This window comes from Falco peregrinus, chromosome 2 (assembly GCF_023634155.1).
Source record: "Falco peregrinus isolate bFalPer1 chromosome 2, bFalPer1.pri, whole genome shotgun sequence".
NCBI lineage: Eukaryota > Metazoa > Chordata > Aves > Falconiformes > Falconidae > Falco > Falco peregrinus.
The window spans coordinates 77,594,325-77,619,526 of record NC_073722.1 but is presented as its reverse complement, the minus strand read 5'-3'; the positions used below and the strand labels follow the sequence as shown (position 1 = coordinate 77,619,526).

At 39.8% G+C, this 25,202-nt stretch overlaps 1 protein-coding gene across 4 annotated transcripts in view; it reads right to left on the bottom strand.

Moving 5' to 3' along the window:
• The window catches only part of TMEM131L (transmembrane 131 like), an 82,965-nt gene that overhangs the window by 20,807 nt on the left and 36,956 nt on the right, over nucleotides 1-25,202 (bottom strand). For 2 of the 4 annotated variants that reach the window (XM_055795375.1, XM_055795377.1), the window contains exons 5-19: nucleotides 24,623-24,746; nucleotides 23,518-23,634; nucleotides 21,404-21,514; nucleotides 15,274-15,351; nucleotides 13,236-13,389; nucleotides 10,904-10,962; nucleotides 10,458-10,566; nucleotides 9,386-9,491; nucleotides 8,604-8,757; nucleotides 7,772-7,942; nucleotides 7,401-7,470; nucleotides 5,322-5,439; nucleotides 4,414-4,555; nucleotides 3,365-3,474; nucleotides 1,658-1,730 (exon numbers count right to left, since the gene is read on the bottom strand). In XM_055795375.1, the coding sequence (XP_055651350.1) occupies nucleotides 1,658-1,730; nucleotides 3,365-3,474; nucleotides 4,414-4,555; nucleotides 5,322-5,439; nucleotides 7,401-7,470; nucleotides 7,772-7,942; nucleotides 8,604-8,757; nucleotides 9,386-9,491; nucleotides 10,458-10,566; nucleotides 10,904-10,962; nucleotides 13,236-13,389; nucleotides 15,274-15,351; nucleotides 21,404-21,514; nucleotides 23,518-23,634; nucleotides 24,623-24,746 (1,696 nt within the window). Of the gene's footprint in view, nucleotides 1-1,657; nucleotides 1,731-3,364; nucleotides 3,475-4,413; nucleotides 4,556-5,321; nucleotides 5,440-7,400; nucleotides 7,471-7,771; nucleotides 7,943-8,603; nucleotides 8,758-9,385; nucleotides 9,492-10,457; nucleotides 10,567-10,903; nucleotides 10,963-13,235; nucleotides 13,390-15,273; nucleotides 15,352-21,403; nucleotides 21,515-22,810; nucleotides 23,456-23,517; nucleotides 23,635-24,622; nucleotides 24,747-25,202 lie in introns of those variants that run through there. The other 2 variants (XM_055795376.1, XM_027779913.2) reach the window with 2 other exon arrangements.

Below are 25,202 nucleotides of genomic sequence, written 5' to 3'. Positions count from 1 at the left end.
GAAGACCAGAACTACCAGAAGTTCACTGAGTCTGTAAATCTTGTACATTTTTTGATTTATTTTTTCAATACTGCTGTTTGTTCTTTTTCTTTTGTTTTTAAAAAAATTAAAATATCCCCAAAACTTTCTATTCCAGAACTTTTTCTATTTTCTATTCCTTTTAGGGGTGATCAGACACCTACAGCAGTCAAAACCACCATAAACATTACAAAATGGGCTCTTGCTTGGTTGTTTTTCAACTTATGGCTGCAGTACTACTGGCTTTTCTGATTTTTTCCAGTCCAAAAGGTTTTTATTCTTAGTCTATTTTAAGAAAAAAGAACATATACAAAAAAGTTTCAGAACCTGCATTTAACAGTCAATATTTATTAAAAGCAAACCATGTATGGCATTTGCAAACTTCACCCTGTCACTCCCTACAAACAAAGACACGCATGCACTCAAATGTGAGCCTAACAATTCATTACACATGTATATAAAGTGACTAGGGAAATGACGACAAATTCAAAAATGTAAATATTAACAACTAGTGATTTGGTTAACAAGCCAAGATTCATCTCGTACATGCTGAATACCTATCTAACCATACATGTTCCCCCTAGCTCTTCTAGTCTCTAATGAAAAACAGATATTACACACATTGATGTAAAGATCTACTACTGTTTTTCCATTTGGTCAAGAGTATGGTGTATGGGACTGTGGTAACTCAGTTCCACCCATCCTATCCATGTACTAGTGGAACTACCTTCTCTTTTTCAGCATGTGCCTACAGGCTAGGATTTATGAACTGCTGTCTCCTCTCTTTTAGAACAACTTTTAATAACTGTTGCCAGAAAGGAAAGGTCAGCTTTGATTACTGTAGCAAACAGTCTTTTCTTTTTATAAGCTACTAATCTTTCACTAAGGTCTTAAAGCCTATATGCAGAAAAATGTAACCTACATAGGACATTAAAGATGTGGCTGCAGCATGCCCAGACAGCAAGGAAAATATGTCAATTCCAGGCTTTTGCACAAACTCCAAACCCAGGAAGAAATTCTCTGGGTACCCTGGACAGTACTCTGGTTGTCAGTATATGCCAACATCCCTGATACAGCATCTTCTCTATTTCTCTTATCACTGAAACAACATCTCAGGGTTTAACCACAGCTCAGCACTGGTGTGACAGAGTCAAGTGTTATCAACGCCCGTGTTAAAAATGAGGCAATCAGAACCAGAGCGCACCATAACATTCCAACAGGAATCTGGGAGTTGCAATGAGACTGAGGTGAAGTGCAGAAATCCAGACTTCTCCTCCCTTGAACTATCAGACAGTATTTTCCTCTGCTGAAAAGACTATCAGCTAGGTTCTGACACGACTGACTCAAAAGCCTGTCATTTCGCTAACTGTAAGTCCCAACACCGAACGTAAATGGTGGCCTTTTCAACACGTACACACATGCATGCAGGCATGCACACACTCCCTCATTATAGCTGTTTTTAAAACACTCAAACTCTGGAAAAAAAACAATAACTGCAAAGATACAAGCCTAACAAGAGAATCACAAAAACACAATTAAATTGCTGTAAATAACACTTGGGAACAACTCAGATGTAGTGTAGCTAGAAAAAGCTTTTTCTAGTGTGTCAGACCACTTCTATCGAAATTAGCCAACTTACCTTGGGAGAACATTCATCCATGAGCTTGAATTCAGTGGTTGTGAAATTAATAGCTTGTACATTTATGCCAAACCTGAAAAAACCAAAACAAACAAAAAAAAAGCATCTCAAATCAGTCTGTCAGAACTACACCGACCTATATTTAACATGCTGGCATTTATTCTTAAAAAAAGAATGCTTTTACAACTGCATTTTAGCAGATGTGAAATACAGTGGAAATGCAGGCCAGCATTTTAACAGAATACACTACCAATCATTTTAGGTGGATTCTACACATTTGGAAAACAGGCAAATGGCTGCGCACTTTAGATCTCTCAGCAAAGCTGCCGATAAACTGCAGATCACAATAAAGAAACAAAATTTCTAAGCCACACAAACACAAAAGCCCCAAATCTTCTTCTGCTCACATAACTTCTAATAAATAATCATCATCAAATCTCATTAATTTACTCAAATATCCCTCTTGCTGCTCATGATTTTTATGGGACAAATTCCTATTGTCTTTCACATACTTTGTAAATCAACTTCATTTACAGCAGCTGATTATTACCTGACAGCAAATTATAAGCATGTGACATTAAGGCATTAAAAACAGATATAAGAAAACCAATAGGTAAAATTTACATTATAGAGGACTAATGGATCTCCAGCCACTGACTTGGAAATTCACTTGTCACAACTTTCTATGACATTAGCTTAAAAAAGAGCCAGTTAGCAGACATGATTTCTGGTAAACCTAGATCTGCAGAAAGGAAAGTGTGCAGATGAAGAGAAAATGTAATTTCAAACCACAAGAAAAAGGTTATGTGGAAGTTATATTTAGTATGCAAACTGATGTAGTTATTAATGTGTGTGTATATATGCACATACACATATATATGTAAAGAGATGAGGTTAAAGAAGCAATTACACTGGGATTTGAACCCCCAAGCAGCATGTTACACTTAAGCACGTGAGCAGTTCCACTGGCTTCAACCAAACAGCCAGCCCTACCAACTACACAATTTTTCAAAGTGTGACAGCCAGGGCTTACTTTGGTGAACTTCAACCCACCTCACCACACCCCTTTATACTGTTCATCAAACTTATCTAGATTTCTCATTAGATCTTCTGAGTTCTAAAACAGAAAGTTCAAAACAGCATAAAAACATTTGCTTAGCTGGCCCTAAACATTTACAGTTGGGGTTCCTGGCTCTGGACCTTAATTCTTCTTACTGGCTCCTGTTTCCTCTTCTTCAACTACGTTTTTTACCTAAGAAAAAACTAAGAAAACTTCCTCTAGTGGGAAGGCTGAGTTACCTTCCTCCTCACTGTTTAGTCTACAGACTCTCTAATACTTCCCAACCAGACTTGCAGGAGATGCACACCCCCAATTCTGCAAGTTGCTCCCCTCACCCAGGCAGCTTGCACAAGCTTGCACTAAGCTTCAGATCTTAAAGGATGACCAATTAGGTTTTGGCCGGCAAACAAACTTGCTGAAAACATGCTCAGTTTGGTTTTAAGAATGATCAGGTGCATTACAAAGTCATGCATCATATAGGGAGCTGCTCTAAATGTGATTATGTCTTCCAAAAACGGGTCAGAATGTTGTCTCCACCTAAGCTGCACTTGGAATAATTAAAACAAACAATAAGCAACAATCATAAGGCATGGCAAATAGATCTTCTAAATGGGAAAACAGTACCCTGAAATAGTTATACTCATTACCATTTGTTGAGAAGATTCAGTGAAGCTTGGGGATCAGGGTAGTAAGAAAGAGGCAGAAGCTGCAGCGTAACTGGGAAGGATGAAGGGTTTCTTAGTACAAAGTATTTTACCTAAATGGAGGGGAAAAGAAAAAAACAACACACTTGAAAATTGGAAGGTAAAATAATTCAGCACTGGTAACATGTTCTGTGTTTTCAAGGGATCGAATCTGGCTTCTGTCTTAATGCAATATAATCATATGTGCACAAAACTGCATGGAACAGCAGGACACGTCACCACGTCATCATCGGCCAAACCAGCTAAGAGTGCATGAAGAACTGCATGTGCAAAAATACAGATCTCCCCTGCGCCCCAAACAACCCTTTCATTTGGATTAACACAGGCAGACATGAACAATGCTCTTCCACAGAAGAGGGTGATGTTAGTGAAGGGCCACCCTTCCTTACAGAAGTCTGAATGCAAGCAGGTTATACACATTACTATAATGACTAACAATTAAATGGCACAAAAGGAATATTGAGGTAATGCACAACAAGCACATCTGGCCCAGGCTAGTTTAGTAGTGACCTAAATCTGACAAACGAGAAAGAAACAACCATGAGGTGGTTGGAAAACACATTGCTCTGCTGATCTCTCAAGCGTTGTGCCTCTCACAAATGCTTTACCTGCTTCTGCTACGTAAGGCAGCGGCCTGAGGAATGCCATTCCATAACCACACGCAGCATTAACGACAGTACACCCTATCCCCAGTCTCTTGTTCAATTATTTTTATCACATGCATGTAAACTTGTACACTGATAGCAACTCTGAACAATTGTTAGTTAAAACTACACTGCTTTACTCCTCTTCCGTATTGAAGTATTACAACTAGGTAGTTAGAGAACTCAAAGAGCCAAAGGGATACAAAACTGGCGTCTTAAATTAGACTTCAAAACATTGACCTACAAGCAGTATGAACACGTAAGCATCACCAAATGTTAACCGCACACTTTGTTATTAAATGAGCTAAGCATACATCAGTTCAGAAAAAGCATAACCACCATCCTCACCATACTACTTTTAACTGCTGTGGCACTGAAGTTGAGGGTAAGGCCAGGTTCTGTAGTCAACCGTGGCAAGAAAAAGGCAAAGGACTCCTCTTTCGGCTTCTTCTGGTAAATAAAGCGAGCTGATCCTAAAATACTTCTTCTGCTTCATTGGCAAAACCAGAAAACTTTGTTAATTTTATTTTCTTTTTTCTTCCAAACAAAGAACAACAACAACAAAAAAGTAAAAAGATGATTTGCCAGGACCTACAATTATGTCAACTAATCTTTGATTGAAAATGTTCTTCACAAAATAAAGCCCATAAAGCTGTTACCTAGTAGTACAGAGTCAGTGTAATTTATGTGCATCCCTTGAGTGTCCACTTTTCCACCTGCGACACGACTAGTTTTCAAAGCTCCACCTCTTTATTCTGGAAAGGGGCCAATGTCACTGATGCGCCACCTTTACAAGAATTGCTCAGTCACAGTGACTGCATCCTCCCCAGCATCCCCAGTATGCAGTATCCATTAGGGCAGGGACTAAATACCATAAAAGATATTGAAAGATCTTGATCCTGAAAGGACTACTATACCACCTTGTTGGACTCACACAATTTCATAAATGACGTGGTAAGACATGCTCTGCCTGCTTTCACACTGGGTAGCTGTGGTGGGGTTATTATACTCAGAACATTATTTACATTCTGAAGTTTGGGAATCTGAAACATTTACTCATGGCTGGCAGCGCCTTGAAATGGAAGCTGGGGGTGTCTGGGGTACTCTGCAACTCCAGCTGCTTCAAAGTAACTAACTTTTAAGTGCAGGTAGGTCAAAAATTTTTTTTCTAATTAAAAATACTTCAGAGCAGATATATTCTTTCTTACAACACTGTACTGGCTTGAATTAAGAACCTCAACAGATGCTATACAGACCTGCAGGCTTCCCCATGTCTTATTTTTTGCCATCTTTCATAAAGGTCACTTGCAAGCTCAGAATCCACATCCCAGGCAGAACGGTCCAGAGAGAGACTCTTTTGCCAAAGCAGATTTGCTAAAACAATAACAGATTTTTCGTATTTTTACAGAGATAACATTTACTCCTTTCATCAATCTACTTCTGAACATGAGTAATCAGTACCTGCAAAGGGTCTTGACACAAAAATAGAAAAAGGTAACCACTTTCTCCCTTCAAAGCAAGCATACGTGAGGGTATATATATTATTGTACAAATCTGATTCACTTAAAGAAATTATCTGAGAAACAACACCAGTTCTATATGCGAACAAGAGTATGGGTATTGCACAAGCTTTGTATGCTCTAAGTAAGCCCATTTTATTGCTGCTGTTTCTAATGGATGCCATTGATAAGTCATCATGTTATCAGTATTCTTTACACAGAACTCTCCACTGATGCCAATCAAGTACCAAGATTATATACTAGTCCCTACCTAGTGGTACAAAATTATAATATCACAGCACAGCAGGGAGCAAAACAAAGCCCAGTTTGGCAGAAATGGTGTTTTCATTTCAGCTTCTCTTTCTGGTGTGCTGGTAATTGTCTCAAATTCTTCTTAAGATAAAATTGCAAGGCTTTAAATCAGTCTAAAGATTAATGCCTTTTAGAAAGAGTAGACTCACATTGGTTCAAGCATTTTCACATAGCAGAAAGGAGTTAGAAAAACAACTTTCTTCTGAAAGAAAACAGAAATGGCTTATTTTGAAAATACATGCACTATTTTATAATCCTTAGTGTCTGAAGTAACCAATTGAGATTAACGATGATTGGAATAATGCAGTTCTTTAGGTCAGTATTTTCAAGCTTGTGCATTAGACTTTTCTATTTAACAAATACTAGTATCCTAAATCAGAAGGCAGAATATCTGTACGTAAAGATCTGATTACGTGTATTTTTAGAATGGAAGGAAAGTAAGCAGGAAGGACTCACTTCTAGCAGCAACATTCCTTTATACAGATTAAAAAAAAAAAATAAATCAACAAACAAAACACTAACACTTGTTTCTAAGATATGTACCTAAGTGTGCATAGATATCAGTAATTCTTCAAGCCACATGTTTCCATATGTCATCTTAATTCTCACCTCAACTCTCCTTTTTACGTTTGACTGATTACTATCGCCTTCTTCATAGCCTCATATGAAAACACATTTTAGGAAAGCATCATCTTGAAAAAACACTCAGCAGAGCACTCAAACGTTTACAGCCTATGGCACCCAGCTGCCTACTGAAAATCCTTACTGAGCAGAGTTTAAAAAAACCTCCACTATTCTGAATCAGCTTTCATCAAATTCAACATTCATCAGGCAGTATCATGCCCGTGTAATACCTAACACTGTATTCTGGAAAATGCCAGCCAGGTATTTAAAACAGCTCCCAGCATTACAGTATCTGGGGGTAGATTCCTCAGTTCCAGAAAGAATGAGACCCCTTCTTTCTATTTCACATGATGCACCATTAAGGATGCTGTCTTATAATCCTGATAATCATCTTTCACAGAAATCTATGAAATTATTGCTGCGAGAAACATATTTAACTCTGGCTAAAGGCAGAATATTGGTCAACATTTGTTTTTCATCAAAGACTTCCCAGGATCTGGACCCACAGTATGCACATTTTCTAATCATACTGAGCTAGTTGACAGCTTTATCATTCTACCTCAACATCTCCAGACAACATGTGTATGAAGAAAGCAAGGAGCAGTACATTACCAATGAGAACTTACAGGACAATATTAAGTCCCCAAAAAATGTTTCAAGACAGAACAATAGCTTAGCATGTGCTATAGAATAAGAGGTATGAAATACTGCACAGTGTACTCAATACAGGTTACTGAAATCGCTTTATATACTCCCAGAAAAGTAGATATTTTTAAAAGACATAAAACTAAGTACTTGTAATGAGAATATTGAGATTGTTCATACAAGTCCTGATACATAAAATGAATTTTCTATAATAAACCTACTGTCAGATGCCAAAAAAAACCAAGACAAGCCTACCTGAATCAGACTTTCCCAAGTAACACTGAATATCACAGTAGGCAGTTGCTTCAAAACGAAGGTCTCCCTGCTGGAAAAACAAAACAAAACCTAAAACTGAGATATGGCAAAACAAGAGGACAAATTCCAGTTTCTCAGTGCACAACTTGGGTAAGTCAAAGACAATAATGAAGGCTGTGTAGAGAACTGCAGTTCCATCTCTGTTCAGCTCGGGGGGCTTAAACTCTCAAGCTACAGAACGGTTTTCACAGAGAGGTCTGGTACTGAGTTTTTCTTTTGGGACTAAGGGACATGTTTCTGGCCTAAGAAAGAGGCTGCTGCAGTTCAGTTTGCAGTGCACAATCATCATTCAACACAACTGAATACGGTACCTTGGACACAGTCGAATATATCTGCAGAGGTATTTCAAACATTACTCCCACATTTGTGGCCAAACAAATACTAGAAAGCACATTTGTTACAACGTCTTTCACACCGAGCTTCAAAGAAAATACATTCCAGCAGCCTGGAGGTAGAGTCAAAGGTTCGGCAAAGTTCAGAATCTAGAAAGAATCAAATGACAACTGAATTAAAATTGGTACAAGTATTTTTGGTGCAAGCAGTACCTTGAAGAATGTAAACTTTCTCTTCCTTCATGTTTTTGCTGTTATTACACACACATATGTGCCCATAACTGATCCAAGCAGTGCACATATGTAAATCTCCTATCTAAATATACGAAGAGCCAATTAGATGCCTACATCATATGCTTATTCATAAACCAGATTTGCCTGGTTTGAATCAAGCAATTGCACGAGTAAATTATTGGCTTCGCCTTCTAAACTTCAAAGCTCATCTACGTACGAAAGACTTCCATTACCATTACAGCCTATGAAGAAATGCTGAATCCTATAGAGCACAAACACATGCAACAATTCTGAGAACAGAGCAATGGTCTATAATTTGATGCATCTGTAGCTGCAATTCAAATGAAAGAAAGTTGCTAATAAAACAATACAAAACCAAGCCTGACAGTGAATAATTCCTATTGAGAGAGTAAGCTTGTCAGAACTTAACAGTTACAGGTTTACATATACCTTTATTTTTAACTGATTTTAACCAGCTCTGAGAACACAGAGTTCTTCAAACAATCTATTCTGTATGTCAGAGTACTGTATCCTTCATCAAAGACAAAACATCATATGAAGCAGAAATAATACTTACCTTTAAAATGTTCTTCACTTCTCTGGCGATGAAGACTTCATTCAGTTCAATGCTGAAGTCAAAATTGTTTGTAAACCATATGGACCAAAACCCTGAAGTATTATGGTGTGGTTCTATATGAAACAATGCTGCAGAAGGATCTACGTCAAAATACCTGTAAGTAAATACAGAAATAAAAATAAATACATCTGCAATTGTCCTTGAGCACGCATAAGCGGTCCACAGAAGAGAACTGTAGTATTCCTGCATAATAAGGCTCTTTTAAGGTTTTAAGGAGAAAGAACAAAATTATTTCCTTTGGAATACCTACATATAATATCAGAGTAAAAATTGACAAGTACAGTATAAAAGAGGTAGGCAGGTAATCACTCTACCCCCTTGCTATGCTATAGTACAACATTGCCTACTGCTCCGTGATGTGGTAGTTTTGATGAAATTAGCAAAAGATGAATGAAGAAAAGACTACAATTTTTTTCTGTAACTATCCTGCTTCTGCACTGGAGTGGAAATTTTATCACAGACTCTAAGCAACATTTATATGATATGGGCTGCTAAGGTGTCTCCTCAAATTCTTCCTGGATAAACTACAGAACTATTGCTTGAAATATCACAAGTCCGTTTCGGCAAATGACACAGCAACAGTAGGAAGAAGCCTCTTCACTGTCCTTGGAATCGCTGGGTGACAAAGCAAGTTAATCTCATCTCTTAAAAGTAAGGTACAGTATTATTCTTGTAGTATCAGTGAATGTTAACAAACAAACAAGAATCCACTGTCAACCTACCCTTCCATCACAGGACAGGAAAGACAGGCTTTTAGTGTTGCAGTGCCTTCCAACAGATTATTCCTCTTGCTGTCAGCGTAGGGACTTTCCCTGTCACAGGATGCAGCTGGGCAAAGAACAGACACGCAGGAGAACACATCAGCCAGAGCGAAAGCACATCTACAACGATTTTTATGTGAGGATTTGGAAGAACACTACAAAGTGGAATATTTGCTGATCCAATTCTCACATAGGTGAGCAAAGCATCTAATTGCTTATGTCCTAATTTTCAGAGGTTCCAAACCTTGCTTTAAGAAGAATTTATGAATGCTATACACCTTCAAAAAACATGCACAACGAGGTCAAGAAGAGTAACCTGATCAGTTTTAACCACGTGCCACTGGCACAGCAATTCTTACTTATCCATGCACACCACCTCTTTTTAATAAATCAAAACTGTTCTGAAAAAAAGAATGACTTAATATATATTCCCTTCTTCCCTATTTCTTGCCTTTTTTTGCTAGGAAAAAACAAGTCCCCGAGTATCATTATGAAAGCAGCCTGCTTCATAAATGTTTATAAAGTCTATGCACTGCAGTCTAGTGGTCAGAATAGGAAACAGGCTGGAGTTAGCAATGCTTAAATGTTAATCTTTGCTCTTCCACAAACATGCCTGGTCTCAGGCAAGCCTCTTCAATGATCCTGCCAAGAAATGTCATAGAAAATGACCACCCAAGCACAATAGCCTTTTTAGAAAATACATTGGAAACAGAAAAATAACCACAAATTACAAAAGTATGCTGAAAAAGCATATTCAATAATTATGCTTACTGTAAAATCAGCTAACATTTTAGCAAACGTTTTCTTCCCCTTTTTGAAATATGTATAGCTTAGAGCCTTCAACTGGCATAAGAGGAAGCGTATATACATAAAAATGGTGGAAACAATTAGCAGAAAGAATTCATCATCCTTCTCAAAAGTTCAGACAAGTTGATTTTGAGATCTTTCAGGGTCTTTATCTGCTGGAAAAAGCTACCCTTTTGTAATCAAATCCTGTTTAATCATATTATCTGTAAGTATACATATCCTGTACCTTTACAAGGAATAGAAGCAACTTTTGTAAAGTTAGTAGATGATGAAGATAGCAGTACTGGCTCAAACTCCACAGGTGATGTGTCTTTTTGTGACAACTGCCGTATTCCCTGCATGAAGACAAGACACAATAATCCTTCTAGCAGTACTACCATTATTATTGTAGCTCCTGTATTAGTGCATCCTCTTGTCATATTTGCAAGCCAATATCTGCCATTTTCTCACATCTTCTAAATCAACCCCTGGATTTTTATTCAAGTTAACAGCTCTCATGTCTTAAAAAAACCAAACAAACCATCACTGAACTACAACTAATCATCTAAAAGATCTATTAGATGTTTGCCACCACCAAAATCAATCTGCCACTAGAGAGTAAGCCAGTGGGCTAATTCATTTCCCAATGAAATAAAACACCCTAAAACACAACATCCTGAAGCCCATGATTACCTGTATATGCACAAGGCTGTTGCCAGAATGCATGACATACACATCTACTGAGGAATCACCTGTCCAAAAGAATGAACATGGAGGTAAGTTCACAAGGATTGAAACATTCTTGCTTTGTCAGATACTCCTATGAGCAGCAATCCTGATCTAAAATTTAAAAATCTTTGTGTGACAGCTACCCTTGTGAAAAGGAGAAACTATTCATGTCTTGAGCTGGCGATTGTTTCATAAAGGAGTAAAAATCCACTCAACAAGGCTTTTGGCCGCAAATATAAAGTCAAGCGTCAACAGGGAATCTTCCTTCACGGCATCTTAAATTCAAGATGGACCACAACTCCCCCCCTTTGCTACAGGCAGTGAGACAGGAGGCACAAATGAAGAAAAGAAGGATGGCTGACGCTGCCATAAATTTTCTAAGTCTAAGGGCCACCCTACCAATAGCACAACAGAGGCCAGTAAAAAACTCTTCCGTACATGCACACAGCTATGCAAGATCCTGGCTCACCTCCTTCGAACAGCAAACATTCTCCAGAGACAATGTGAAGCCAGATTTGGTGCTTAACAGCTTTTGGGCTTAAAACAGGAATTGTCCTATCACTTGGTAGGGTAGTGTTGTATTGACTAAAGCAACAGCAGATAGGTTTAACTCAGCTTTCACCTGCTGATAAGGTGGTACAGCTATTTCACCTGCTGATAAGGTGGACTACCCTTTGCCACTGGCAAAGCTATGTTCTCATCCACAAGACACTACAAAGATGTAGAGCACCAAAAGAACAATAGACAACTATTATACCAGGGTGGTCACCACACTTCCATGAAGGAAGACCGAGTTCTAGCCCTGGCTTATACCTGAATTACACCAGTAGGTGCAGGCTGACACAAAAGGACATTCTCTCAATTCACCAGGCACAATTTCTAATAAGGAGAGTGCTTTACTCAGCTGCTTGAAAGCAAAACTACATGTACCAGCTTCCAAAAGAGGGTTCAAGATGTTCACTGAGTGAGCAGATGCTCCACATACCTGAGCTGTTTAAAGCACGTAACTCTTCTTCAACCTTTCCAGCTGGCTAGCTCCCCTGTGCAGACCTTGCCTACCTGCTGTCCCACTCTAGGTGCTAACACGCGCTGTACACTGAGACTAACACAGCACCTTGCCTTCTGTCGTATCCTTCCCTCAGGACCACATCTCCCATTTAATCACACAAGCAGAAGGCAAGCAAGCATTGCTGTTTGATATGGTAAAGCCACCAGCAGTACTGATGAAGCAAGACATGGAACTTTCCACCAACAGCAAGTCCAAAGGACTTATATGACCAACCTCTAACACAGCGAGGATTGCATTATACTTAACAGAAAATAGCCTTAAGAACATACTTCTTATGTTATCTTTAAGCAGCAAAGGTGTTAACAGTGAGCACCCCGACATGACAAATATGAACAATCCCCTACCAGCAACAGAAGAGAAGTACATTCACAACTCAACATTAACAAAGCACTGGCATCTCACCAGCAGGAAAACAAGGTTTACAGCAGGATTTCCATTTCAGTTTCAGCGCTGTCTAAATATCACATCACAGAATAGGCACAGAAGGAACAGTGTATCTTGTTTTGTGACTATATCTTGAACAGAATTTCTCAAAAGACAAAAAGATCCTTATCTTTTCTAACTAGTATGCTAAAAATATTATTTTAAACCGGATTCTTAAGCAGGTCCTTCTTCTACTTCTTCAATCATAAGTAAAACTGGCAGATATTGTAAAAAAAAAGCTATTCAAACAGACTGCAAAGCCCTACAAATAATTTAAAATTCCCTGGATTTAGAGGACTTCTTCACCCAATAACTGTAGCATAAAAAAACCGCAAGGAGTTGATTGTTTTGCCTGTGGAATTCTAATTTACAAGAAAAAATGATGAGTGCGCCTGTATTACCACATTACCCTACTTTCCACAATGGCCACTATCCCCAGTACTGTACAAACTTCATAGTCCTATTATGGTTAACTTAATTAACGGGAAACCAGAAATGCAGTTGTAGAAAATGAAGGACCATGACATCCTTCCATACCATTTAAGCAAATGCATAAGCATGGGGGACTAAAGACTGGAACAGATGTAGCTTACAAGTTTACTATTGTTACCTTTATGAAGACTGCGCTTACAGTAACTGCCCTAAATAAAATGGCTGACAAGCTCTGTTTAACTAAACTGATTTGTCTTCCCTTACTCGCAACATCTGACTCATACTGAATTTGATTCAGTTTAGCCCATCAAATTACAACTTAGGTAATAAAATCAAGCTCTACTACGATTAACAGTTGTATTTAGGACTTACCCGAGGTCTTCGTTTTTACCATTGCTACGTAAACTACAAAAAGATTCTCCAGTAAGTATTGTCTGTGCTCCACAAAATCTTGTTGGGCATCTTCCATTCTTACCATTAAGCTCATTTCTAGCAGCACTGGGTCACCGGACATAAAACAGCAACTCTGGAGCGAGACAAGGAGATATGGTGTGTGTGTGGTGGTGGAGGGAGCAGGAAAAATTCATTATAGTAAGATATCTTGAGAAGTTAATCAAAGGTATTATCTAACAAACAAGGTTTGCAGCACCAAAGGGCTAGCAAAACAGGAGTAATTAGGACCTCTGCTAAAATCTCAGCAGAAACCAAAGACAGAGCGGGTACAGACAGCACAGCAAAAACAAAGATGAAAACCAACTAAAACAGACACTGGACCTTGAAAGAATGCAAATTTATACTGTCTTGTTCAGTCTCACCTCAGGGACTGCAAAACAGTTTCCTTTGTAAAATCCTCTGCCTTCAATAATATGTGCCATAAACAGACTGATGCATGTGTCTTAATGGTAGGAAGACAGTTCATGTTCCCTGGTCTGTTTATAGTTAATTTTTCCAAATCTTGTGTTTTTTGTCTCCATTTCTCACTGAAGTAATTTTAAAAAAAACAAACATACATGTACAATTCTTAACAGAAAACACTGCCTGGCTAGAATACTTCAGATAAATACAAATAGGATCCTATTTCCTTCTCTAAGTAGTGGCTGCTGTTAAGACAGCGGAGTCTTGGCAACTACAAAGACAGGACAGCATTTCACAAAAAATTAAAGCCAACAAATCAAAACAAAACTAGACAATCAACGGTGAGTAACATAAATTGGTCCTGCGCGGCACCATGAAGGTTACTAAAATGCTCCGATGCCCAACCGGGAGGACTAATTTGGTCGGGTGGAAGAGGAGGAGAGACCCCCGGCCCCCGGCAGGGGGGCTGCTCTCCAAAGCTCCCCCAGAACACCTCCAGCTGACCTGGAGTGCTGCAAGGAGGCACAGCGGGAGTGGGGAAGCATCTCTGGGAACAAGGTGTCCGTTCACCACTCGCACAGCACCCAAGAAACGCTCAGCACTTGGAATGGCTGCCAGGAGCTGGGGCGAAGGCTGCTGTGAAGACCGGAGCGCAGGGATGGGGTGCCCTCGGGAAGCTCGCAACAGAAAGCGGGCAACCACACTGTGCGCCATCTCGGCCGCTCAGGTGCCCTCATGCATGGCCTTACCCACCAACCAACGCAAGAATCACACACGGGACTAACACAGCGCAGGACCCCATGCAACGTGCAACATACAGAGAAACAACTGTGGAGCCTGGGCCTCCTCGCACCTGATGAGAGAAAGGTGCCGCAGACGGCGGCACGGGCCTATGTGTCTGACCCAACAATCACCCCACCGAGCACCACCGTGGCTGCCAGCCAGCGCCCATCTACTGTGTGAGGACGTTTGAGGAGAGAGGGGAAGAGGAGCTTCGGATGGCACTGCCCAGGAGGAGCAGACCTCCTGTCCTGGAGGCTCAGGGCTTTAGGAGGACTTTTTTTCTGCTAACAAGCTGTCCCCTCCTCAGCTCTGCCCCACGCCATGGCCACCCCCAGAGCCTCCTGAGCCCAGACGGCCCACTGCACCCTTCTCGGCAAAATGATCCCAGGTCAGCACGAACCAGAAACATGTGAAACATTTCTGGAGAAAAGAAATTACAGGAATCCGATCACTTTTGTACTCCATGTAAGTGCTGCAACACCTACGCGTTACAACACTTAGCCTGTTTGGCTGGGTTTCGGTTTTTCCAGAGGACTGGGTGTCTTTTTCTACCTCCCCCTCTCCTGAAGGTTACAGTGTGATGTGTGTGACATTTTATTTATACCATAGGGTATGGTTTTATAAAAGCATAGCTAAAAACACAATTCCCCTTTAAACTGAGACAATGGAAATTGCACTGTGGCTAGAACTTCTAGAGTTCTGGGAAGTGCCCCTTTAAACTTGGATTAAAATAAGATGACTTAAATAGATACAAAATGATAATAAAACACACCTTAACTTGCTGATATGCATCATTAGGTAAACTGCATTCAAGGTGAACACGTAAGAGGCTGGCATTCATAGTTTCTGCCTGCAAGAAAGAGAAGAAAACATCAAGCACATTGCTTCAAAAGACTTATATAAATCTGATTCACACACTGTAATTTATAAAGATAATAGAACTGTTTCCACACATGTGACACAGCAACATAAGGAAATGTTTAAAAATAAATACAATTATTCTGTACAGTAGGCCTCCAATCAATCTCCAGTTCTCAGGAACTCCATCAATATCTACTTACTTATCAAACTATTGTTATACATGATTACTAAATATTTATAGAGCATCAACATGAGCAACCCTTTCATATGCTTTCACATGTTGATGAACTGTGTTCAACACAGTCTTTTTGTGTAATACAAAGGCTTCTTTCCTTGTTTTCTGTGTATTTTCTTTGCTGATTGGATACTGCAATACGGCTGCTAAGCCAAGAACATGATGTTTCTGTTTGATACACAGGCTTCATGCCAAAATGGACAGAGAGAAAATACTTGTTTTGCCTTTTTATTGATTGGAAAGGAAAGAGAAAAGAAAAGATGACATTGATTGTGCCAGCTTGTAAAGCACTCGTAAATCTAACAGGGCAACAGAACTGACAAAGCCAAGCACGGTTCAGGAAAGCTATCTGGAAACCTGGACCACCACATTACTTGCACAAACTGCTCCACCAGTATATTTTAATTCTAAATTAAGAAGACAAAACAAAGTTAGAATAACAAACCTGTCACTCCATCAGTGCCTAATTACAGCAAAATTACCAGGTGATTTTAAGACTGATGTGGACTCCCCACCCCACCCCACCCCGACCCATTTCACTTGTGGTGCTGAATTAAATATCTGAGCGGGGTATCTGCAGGTTCAAGTTTCTGAAGGTGTCAGTGCAACTGACTGAAGAATTTCAATAATTTGATGCTGCAAAGCGAAACTGTGAAGAAAAGTTTTGGAAGCATCCAACACCCTATTTTGCATCTCCCTGGGACAGTCAGGAGGGGAAAGGGTGCATGTGCACAGAGTGCAGGTCTACCACACACGTGGCATTTCATGGGGTCTAGTTTTATAAAAGCAAAGCCAAAAGGAAGCCAACATACATTCTGCGTTCCCGATTCAACCAGATTTCATACCAAAATGACTGGGGCTTCACACAAGAGGGCGATGTAACCTCTGCAAAGCTGTTCAGCAGCGACCCAAACTTTGTCCCCGGTGCAGCTCTCCCGGGACAGAAACCCCTGTCAACTCCTTTCTTTTTTTACAAACGCTTTTGTCCTCATCAGATTTTGAGAGAATAAAAAAAACAAAACATTTGATTCCAAAACATGCACCACTTACTAACCTCTCACGGCCATGACTAGTAGTGGAGTTTTAACAAGACACTAAGATCTTATGAAAAGCAACTTTGTGGGTCACTTTCTGGTCAGATCAACCTTTACGCTTAGAATCCCCTTCTCTGTGGTTCTTGAGAGAGTGCTACTGCTGTCACGGTCCTAAATAAGGAGTTGTTAGCCCTTATTCAACACTATTGTAGTTTAAAGTAGTTTAAGACCCCACACCCCTAAAAAAAAAAACAAACAAAAAAACAATAGTAAGTTACATCACATTTTTCCAACTTTTTTTTTTTTTCTTGACCTGCCATGTATCTACATGGGAAGCTGCTGTCACCTTAAAATTGAAGCTCCTAATCTAACACACATGGGGGGGGAAGTGTAATCGGGGTGTATTATGTTGATCTATTTTCTACAGGAATTTTCTGTTTCTCTTTGTGAAGCTATTTTCAGAAAAGGAAAAGGGTTTTCATTTATCTAAGGCAGACAACAGACGCATAACTGCCATGCCCACTATCTTACAACACTGGTAGGATGGCTGTGTTAACCATAAAGAGCAGATAAAGCATCTGAGAAGAAAACACTGTCAGAAGCAGAGTTTCCAAGGTGACAAAACCAGGACCATGTCCACGTCTTCCAGCAGTGCAAGCACTCCGTTTACACCGTAAATACCACTGCCTGTGAATCAGAGCAGAGAGCTGAGTTACGCAGCGTATGTTTGCACCAGAGGTGAACTGAAAAGGAGAGGCACGGCACAAGGGGAAAAGTTAGAAAGACCGCTGCAAAGTGTACAGCCACTGCCACTTCATTACCTGGTGTCTCTGTTTTTTATTAGGTATGCATGCATGCACACATACTTGCACGTATACACATAGTCAGCACCCACAAATCCTATATGAACTGAATACAGAAGTCTGATAGAAGCCACACGAATTAAATTCTTGCCAGTTTTGGTAAGACCTTACATTTAAATTTTAAAACTGAGGCCTCTTTCAAAAAAACTCTAAAAACATGAACCATCTGACCTGCAAGGAGCCCCGCTGAAGATCTAGGATTCTCAGTGGGGGACAGTACAGTAAGCAATTACTAATTGATCCCTCAAAAAAAAAAGAGACAGAGCACCAACAGACCAGCTGGTGCAGGCCAATTCAACAACCACCAAGCAACCACAGACCCAAGGTCACTTTTAGGGGTAGAATTCCTTATTCTGCCTACGGTGCTCTGTCAAGCAGACATGACTCTATACAAGATTTTCACAGAGATACTCCTGCATCATTATCAGGACTGTAGAGCTCAAACCACTTCCTGGGGTTTGGCTACAGTGTAATTAGAAAAGAACAAACATTGAACAAGCCTTCCCTTCTTCCTGCAGGCTGATACTTCAGCTCCTCTCCTGGACAGTCCTTGGCCCTAAAGAGTTATTTTCACTCTGAATGGTGTTAATGAGCTGTCTCTGCAATAATGATTCAGCAGAGTTTCATCAGTTTTTTGCAGACAGTTATCAGGATGGCACACCAAGAAAACCCCACAGTCCTACTACCTTCCTTCTCCACGCCCAAGCACCACACTTGCACGTATTTGTTTCTCTGATTCTGCATACAACAGCACAAAACATAGCTTAGGGAGTCCTGGGTTCCCAACAGTACTTGCATTATTTCCTATGTTGTTTGTTCATAAACTCTGAACGCCTCTGGGAAATCAGCAAAGTGATGCCTGTGTCTCCTAAGGCAAGACATTCTGCCCTGCAGGTCACTCCTCCATTGACACTTCCAGTGTGTTTGCACAGCATTTTGAACACAGCAAAGCAGCGATGTAGCTGCTCTGTTAGTGCCATCCCAATATTAAACAATGCCAAAAAACAGGCAACTGGAACAAAGACTACATCCAGAAGCTGGATAAACAAAGATGACCTATATGGGTTCCACCATCTGTTACAGCTTAGTGGTAACTAGCCAATGCTGAATGGCCACATGGACACACTATGAATTCAGTGTTGGACACAGGTCTTCCTTTCTCACAAGCGAGCCAGGAGCACAGAAATCCAGGGATCCAAGACCACAGCCAGAGCACACCAATCCTGAATCCTTCAAAAGCTGAAACTTTGAAAAGAGTAACAGAGGGTGAAATTCAACAGTGGAAAAGGCAACCTTGTCTTTTTTCTTTCTTTTCTTATTAACCACAAGAGTTTCTGCTAAAAAAAAAAAAAACCACAACACAGAGGGAATGACACAGAAAAATGAAAGGCCTGCATACCTTTGCCTATTAAAAGGATAAAACCAACATACAACATCAATGGAAGTTAAATTTCCACAAAAATTGCAAACACAAAACCTGTCACATATAGTATTTCCAATGGAAATACTACTGTAGAGGTAAACTTTCATCTATAATCACTGGGGATATATCATATTTCCAACATAAATACTCCGTAGAGGCAAGATTTCATCAACATCCCTATGTACAATTCTGACCATTCACCTTCAAAAGAAATCTTTACAAACTGCAGGAGCTGCAGAAAGCAGTAGTCAATTTGGTTAAAAAACAGACAACCCATCACTGAAGAAAATACTACAGAGCCCAGGCCATTCAGCTTGGCAAAGCAAAAGCTGAAAGATGCGATGCCACCTACGCATGCTTCTGGGTATAAGTGTCAGAAGCAGGAGGAGCTGCATAAACTAAATGTGTATCTTAACAAACAAATATAAACCAGCCACAAAGCAATTCAGACTGGAAGTCAGGTGTAGGTTTCCAACCATCAAAGGAGTAAGAGTAAGTATTTTGGGTTATGGCAACAATGCCTCCAGCAGTTCTGAGGAACCATTTTACCAAGCACATGATGGGACTAAACAACGTTACCTTTCTGGCCTTGATGATCAAGGATGTCAGTATTACCAAACAACTTAAACACAACCACCTTTAAAAGAGGAGACAACAGAGGCGAAACATACAGACACACACCGTGCAGCACTTGGTAAGCTTTACCACAGGTTTCCAAGTAGTATCAGTAGACTTCAGAGGTAAGGACACCTTTAGTCTATCAAACTAGACATTGTCACCCAAGATTATAACTCATTAATCCCAAGATGACAAGGGATGTGTAAATGATGCTTACATTATCCTGAACTTACGCTGGTATTTTACTGTGGTTAAAAATAAAGAGGGGAAAGCAAATACACACAGTTAAGTGAGTATGACTCGTTTGGTTTAAATGTTTTTTTCACTACAAATCTCAATTTTACATTTAATCTTTAGATCTGCACATGTGTAGTCACTCACTCAAGACTCATAGACCTCTCTTCCTTCCACAGCTTCTGAGCCTAAAATAAAACCTGGGCAAAAAAAGAATCATACCAATTTTTATGGGATCTGGATCAGAATATTAGTAGGTTGAATGGAAGGAGGCACTTCTGGAGAGGACAGCTATCTGTAGAGCAATGTCCTTCTAAAAGCAACCTGTACTCGAGCAAAACATGACCTTATAGGAAAACATTCCTCACTATACAGTAAGGGAAATGTCAAATGCTCCCCAGAACTTCTCTACTCAGAAAGTCAGACAGAACTGCGAAGCTGCAGAGTCTGCATCCAAACTTCAGACAGTACCTGACAAGAACCCATTGAGCTAGACATGAAGATGCAGACAGACATGTCAGGAACAGCATCCAAAAAACCCTTCTCAGTTCTACTGCTAGCACCCCAAATTACAAAACCTGAAGATGTTTGCTTCCTTTGCAAGAGTCTGTCTGTGCTGGCCCACAAGTAAGCACACCTGTGTGATTACAGGAAAGAGACTGGTATAGAGGAGAGGAAAGGAAAAGGAAGAAATTGTGCATTATCCTCAGGTAGAGGTAAGCTTGACAGGTCTGAACACAATGACCTAACATACAGACTGAAAAATATCTGAGCTGAGAATTTTTCTCAGGCAGAACAGAATACAACATCATGAAGACAATCAGCACAGCTTACATTTAGATAAATGATTGAATTCTGTTACATGCCAAGATATTCTAAATATGGTTTTGAAAAAAATAAAACTGCATACAATACAAAAGGGAATTTGAAAGATCAGTTTTTCCAGTTAAGTTATTCCCTTGAAAGGTTCTGTATGGCCTGAAAGATTATGAAAATACCTGCAGCTGCAACCAAGTAAAAGAAATCATTAAAGCTTCTTTCAATTGAAATAGTTATGCCTCATAAATCCACTTTGTTGTATTCTCTGATGCTCCCTGGTTTAGTCAAGCTGAGGTAAGCAAAGCTGGGACCTTCTGCACTGATCCAGGCAAGAGGGGATACTCCAGCCTGACTCCCAGCTCCTGTTCTCAGCCACACGGCACGTTGTGCTTTTTAACTGTGGCAAACTGTTGGCACAGCCCTGCTGTGAACTGGCATGGGGAACGGGTCTGAAGTAAAAACTAGAAGAAACCCTAACAGCCCCACCTCTGTGACTTTATAGTACAAAGCTGGGGTTTTTTTAGGACAGATCAATTCTCCAGTTTTGTTCAGAGCAGGGCATCACAAATAGTTTTGTCAGCGCGCCACAGGAGCATGAACAAGGAACAAGTGGGAATAGTTCAAATGCCAAAGACTGTCTCATAAAACCAGAACACCAGTTAATCACAGTAGCCCTGTACCTTGCGACCTCTCTCCTGCAGTCACTAGTCCTTGGACTTTTTGTTTATGTTCTTTGCATCCCAACAACCTGAGGATGAAAATCTTTTATATCTAAGACGATGATGTTTTGTCACCATTTGAAATGTATACTGTACCAGTGTGTGTGATGCCTGGATGTTTTCAATGTGTGGAAGCAGTAAGTAGGCGCTCGCTAGCTGCACTCTAGGTTCTTCTGGAGAAGACGTCAGAGTTCCCATTCCAAAAACCTGGTGTTAAAAAAACAGGACATTACAGCAACATCTAGCTTTTCAGTTATCACAGTAACACAGATAAATGTTTTTTTAATTATAACAATCTTCCTAAGAAACAGATTGGTTTTTTTACATGAGATACTTTTAAAAGACAGCTCAGAAAGTTCCAGTGTGGAAAGTAACTATACACACAAATGGCACCTTAGCATCTTCACTCATTCAGGCACTATTACAAAAACAAAACAAAGCACTCACCAGCAGAGCATTAGGTTATCTCAACAATAAAGAATCTAAACTCTCTCACTATTTTTCAGGCAACTACAATACACATAACACCATTTGGCAGTGCAGTAATTTCTGGACAAACTTTGCTCCCAGTCCAGTTGCATACTGAATTCAATGGCTTTGCCTTAAAAATTGAGCTAAATAATTTTTGCTCATTTTGGTTTTCAAAGTCTGCTGTTTTCAAAGCACTGTAAGATTTGCAAGTTGAATGTTTTTACTGCATTCATATTCCACTCCATCAAGATTAGTTTATGACAATGAGATGCAAGATAATGGGGGGTGGAGGGAATAAATCATTAGAGATAAAGAAAAATGCCTTGGGGTTTTTCACTTGTATGAAAAGATTATTTTTTTTTAATAGAAACCCCCCCGTGTTTTAATTAAGAGGATAATCCAATGCATTCCATGTTCACTGAAGATCTCTGACTACAGATAGAAAGTATCAAAGGGAATATACTTTTTTTTTTTATGGAGGCATTTACAAAGTGCATTTTACTATAATGGTACCTCTTCTCCATTTGGGTAAATTTTCTGTACATACTCTTGCATAAATGCATTAGAGAAACATCAACATGTTTCAAGGCTTCTGGGCTCACAAAAGCACTGTAACGGTGCATCAACTTCTCAAGTTATGCCCAATTTTGAAATTCTTATAAACCTAAGGCAAGCTGAAATCATGGGCAGCTACTGCCTCTGTTTCAGGTGGCTGGCAAAACAGTCCATGAAAACCTGTCCATTACTGATTTCAGCAGCAGTCCAACAGGAGACAAACTGATTTTTTGACGGCACTGACAACTGCTTCCCTGCAACTTGTTGATATAAGGCCCTGGCTGAGCCTGGCAATAAATCACAGGGTCAGAAGGGAGTGCAGGGAGACGACAGGTGTCAAAAAGAAAAGGTCAATCACTCTACAATGCACTCTTCACTCATCCTTGATGAAAAGTTCCTGCCAAATGTTCCTGTTCTAATAAGTACTAGATAAATGCAACATTTTTATTAAAAATCATGTATTTCAAATGAACTTACCTATGCTTCAACTCAAGGAGCTTTGTTTCCAGCACAGTATCAAAGTGTGGGAATGGAATAGCTGGATGGTTGATTAAAGCTGGCATTGTTTTTAAAATCACTGAATTCAGAGTTAGACTTTTCTTTAACAAATTAATAAAAGCAAAGAATTTGGAGTATATAATGTCCCTTATGAAAATTAGAAAAGCTTAAGACTTGCTTCAATTCACTACTTCATCAGGCAATAAGTGGCTTTAATGCACAACCATTACTTCAACTTTCACATTTAAGGGCCTAAACCTCTCACCCTGTGTGTCACCCCCAATGTGTTTACATAAAATCCTGCACAATAGCTGAAAACCACCTAAAGTATTTCCTAAATAGGTTTTTCATGACAAATGCATTCCAGCACAGTGCAGTCTAGACTGCAGTATTATATGAAACCAACTAGCAGTGACAGAACCATGCTCTTATAAGTACACATATACCAATACACTTAGTGTTACTACCCCAAGTAGCCCCACTAACCGTAGTAATTTTAACCATACACATGTATGAGGGATCATGAGACTAGCAAGACCAGGTAAAAGGGATGAATTGCAAACACTACCCCATCTGATTTGTACCAGGAATTCAATGAACTCTGAAAGTCTGTAAGTTCAAGATCTATCAAAATTACTTAACACCCAAGTAAATCCAAAACTCAAGCTAAAAATAAGAGCAGTTACCTGATATGAAAGTAGTCCATGAGATGAGGTATTTATAAATAATGAGCTTTCAATACTGCCTTCTTCTGTTGGCAGGAAGAGTACTCTGAAAGAGATTTTTCCCATCACTGGAATCACCTGCAGAGACCACAAAGAAACTTGCTTGCTCGAGCCAGTGATCACGACACCCTCCGTTCAGTCGCGCAGCCCAAGAGACGTTCCCACATGCACACACCTATCTAGATCCCACTAAGCAGAACCTCAGCCCCGAGAAGTTTCATCTGTCCACAACTCTCGACTCTTACCACGGAGAAAAACTGAGACCACACAGCAACTTGCTGGAGTTTTGTGGCTAGCTTGGGCCTTGTCAGTCAAGGCTCCTTTTTGCACAAGAACAGCACCAACAGCCTCTGCATAAACAAAAATGCTTCCCTGCATATAGATACCTATTAAAAAGTGAATCAATGCCCCCTGTGATATATAGTCAGCTGAGTCAATGACGTTTGTGTCCGCACAGTAGATCCATGCAGCCACAGTAAAAACACAAATCAGATGAAAGCACAATAAAAACCCTTTGCACATCAGCAGAGGATAAAATCTGGGCTTCATCAAACTGAGATCATAGTGATTCATTCTTAATATGCCTTATATTGTTATACATTGTTAAAAAAAATCAGAGTTAAAATAATGGTCTTAGATCATAACGCAATTCTGCTCATAATTGCAATACAAAATACATAAAACGTTTCACTGCACTTTTTTGAGAAATATGCAAGACCACTCAAAAGAGTGAAATTCAAGGCTGTAAAACACCCACATGCCTGTGGATTACTGTATAATGCTGCACAGAGCAGAATGAGATTCAAACAGCCTCTTTAACACTGAAAAATTCTCCTCTTTCTCTGTTATTGTAAAACACATTTCCTACTGTAGGTTTTGGATGTCTTCTCCCTTACCCGTCTAAGCAGAAGTGAGGGAAAAAAAGTGCTAGCAAAACAGAAAAGAAGTTGGAGGTCCTACAAAAAAGCACGAAGAGAAAACGCAGAATGAAAAGCTTAGGCCAAAAGAAGCACGAAGGCTTGGCACCTGGCCATTACATAGTTTCCAAAAGTACATCAACACTCACCCGGCTATGAGCAGGAGACACATGAAACTGTCTAGTAGCTGTAAACACTGAATTCACTACAACTTCTCTATCTCTACTAGGGTTGTAGGCCTGCAGCATTTTAGCTCGGGGTAACCCCAGTAATCTAAAGGCAGGGGGGAAAGAGAAAGAAGTTACTCAATTTATAAGCACAGGCAAATACACAAAAAAGGCAACAAACACAAATTGTTCTAAAACATGTTGATATGCAACAATTTCCTATTTGTAATTTCTCTGGAAACATGCCAAACATATTTTGTCCTTTAGTATACAAAGGCAAGTAACATTGGCATGTGAGAGGTACACTTCATCTGAGTCACCAGGAGTCTAAGAAATAAACCACCCATACAAGGCGCAAAGTTTGGAATCAAAAAGTTTAAATATCCAAAGTCTTGTTTTGTCAACTAAAGCAACAATTCTCTTAAGGCTTCTGCTTTAGCTAATGCATCCTAAACCCCAGCATCTTATACATTCCTTCTGTGCATCCTCTGAAACATCCCTTTAACTCACAAGGGGCCTGTGTTTCTTTCTAGTTACTGATAAACCAAAGGCTGATTATCAT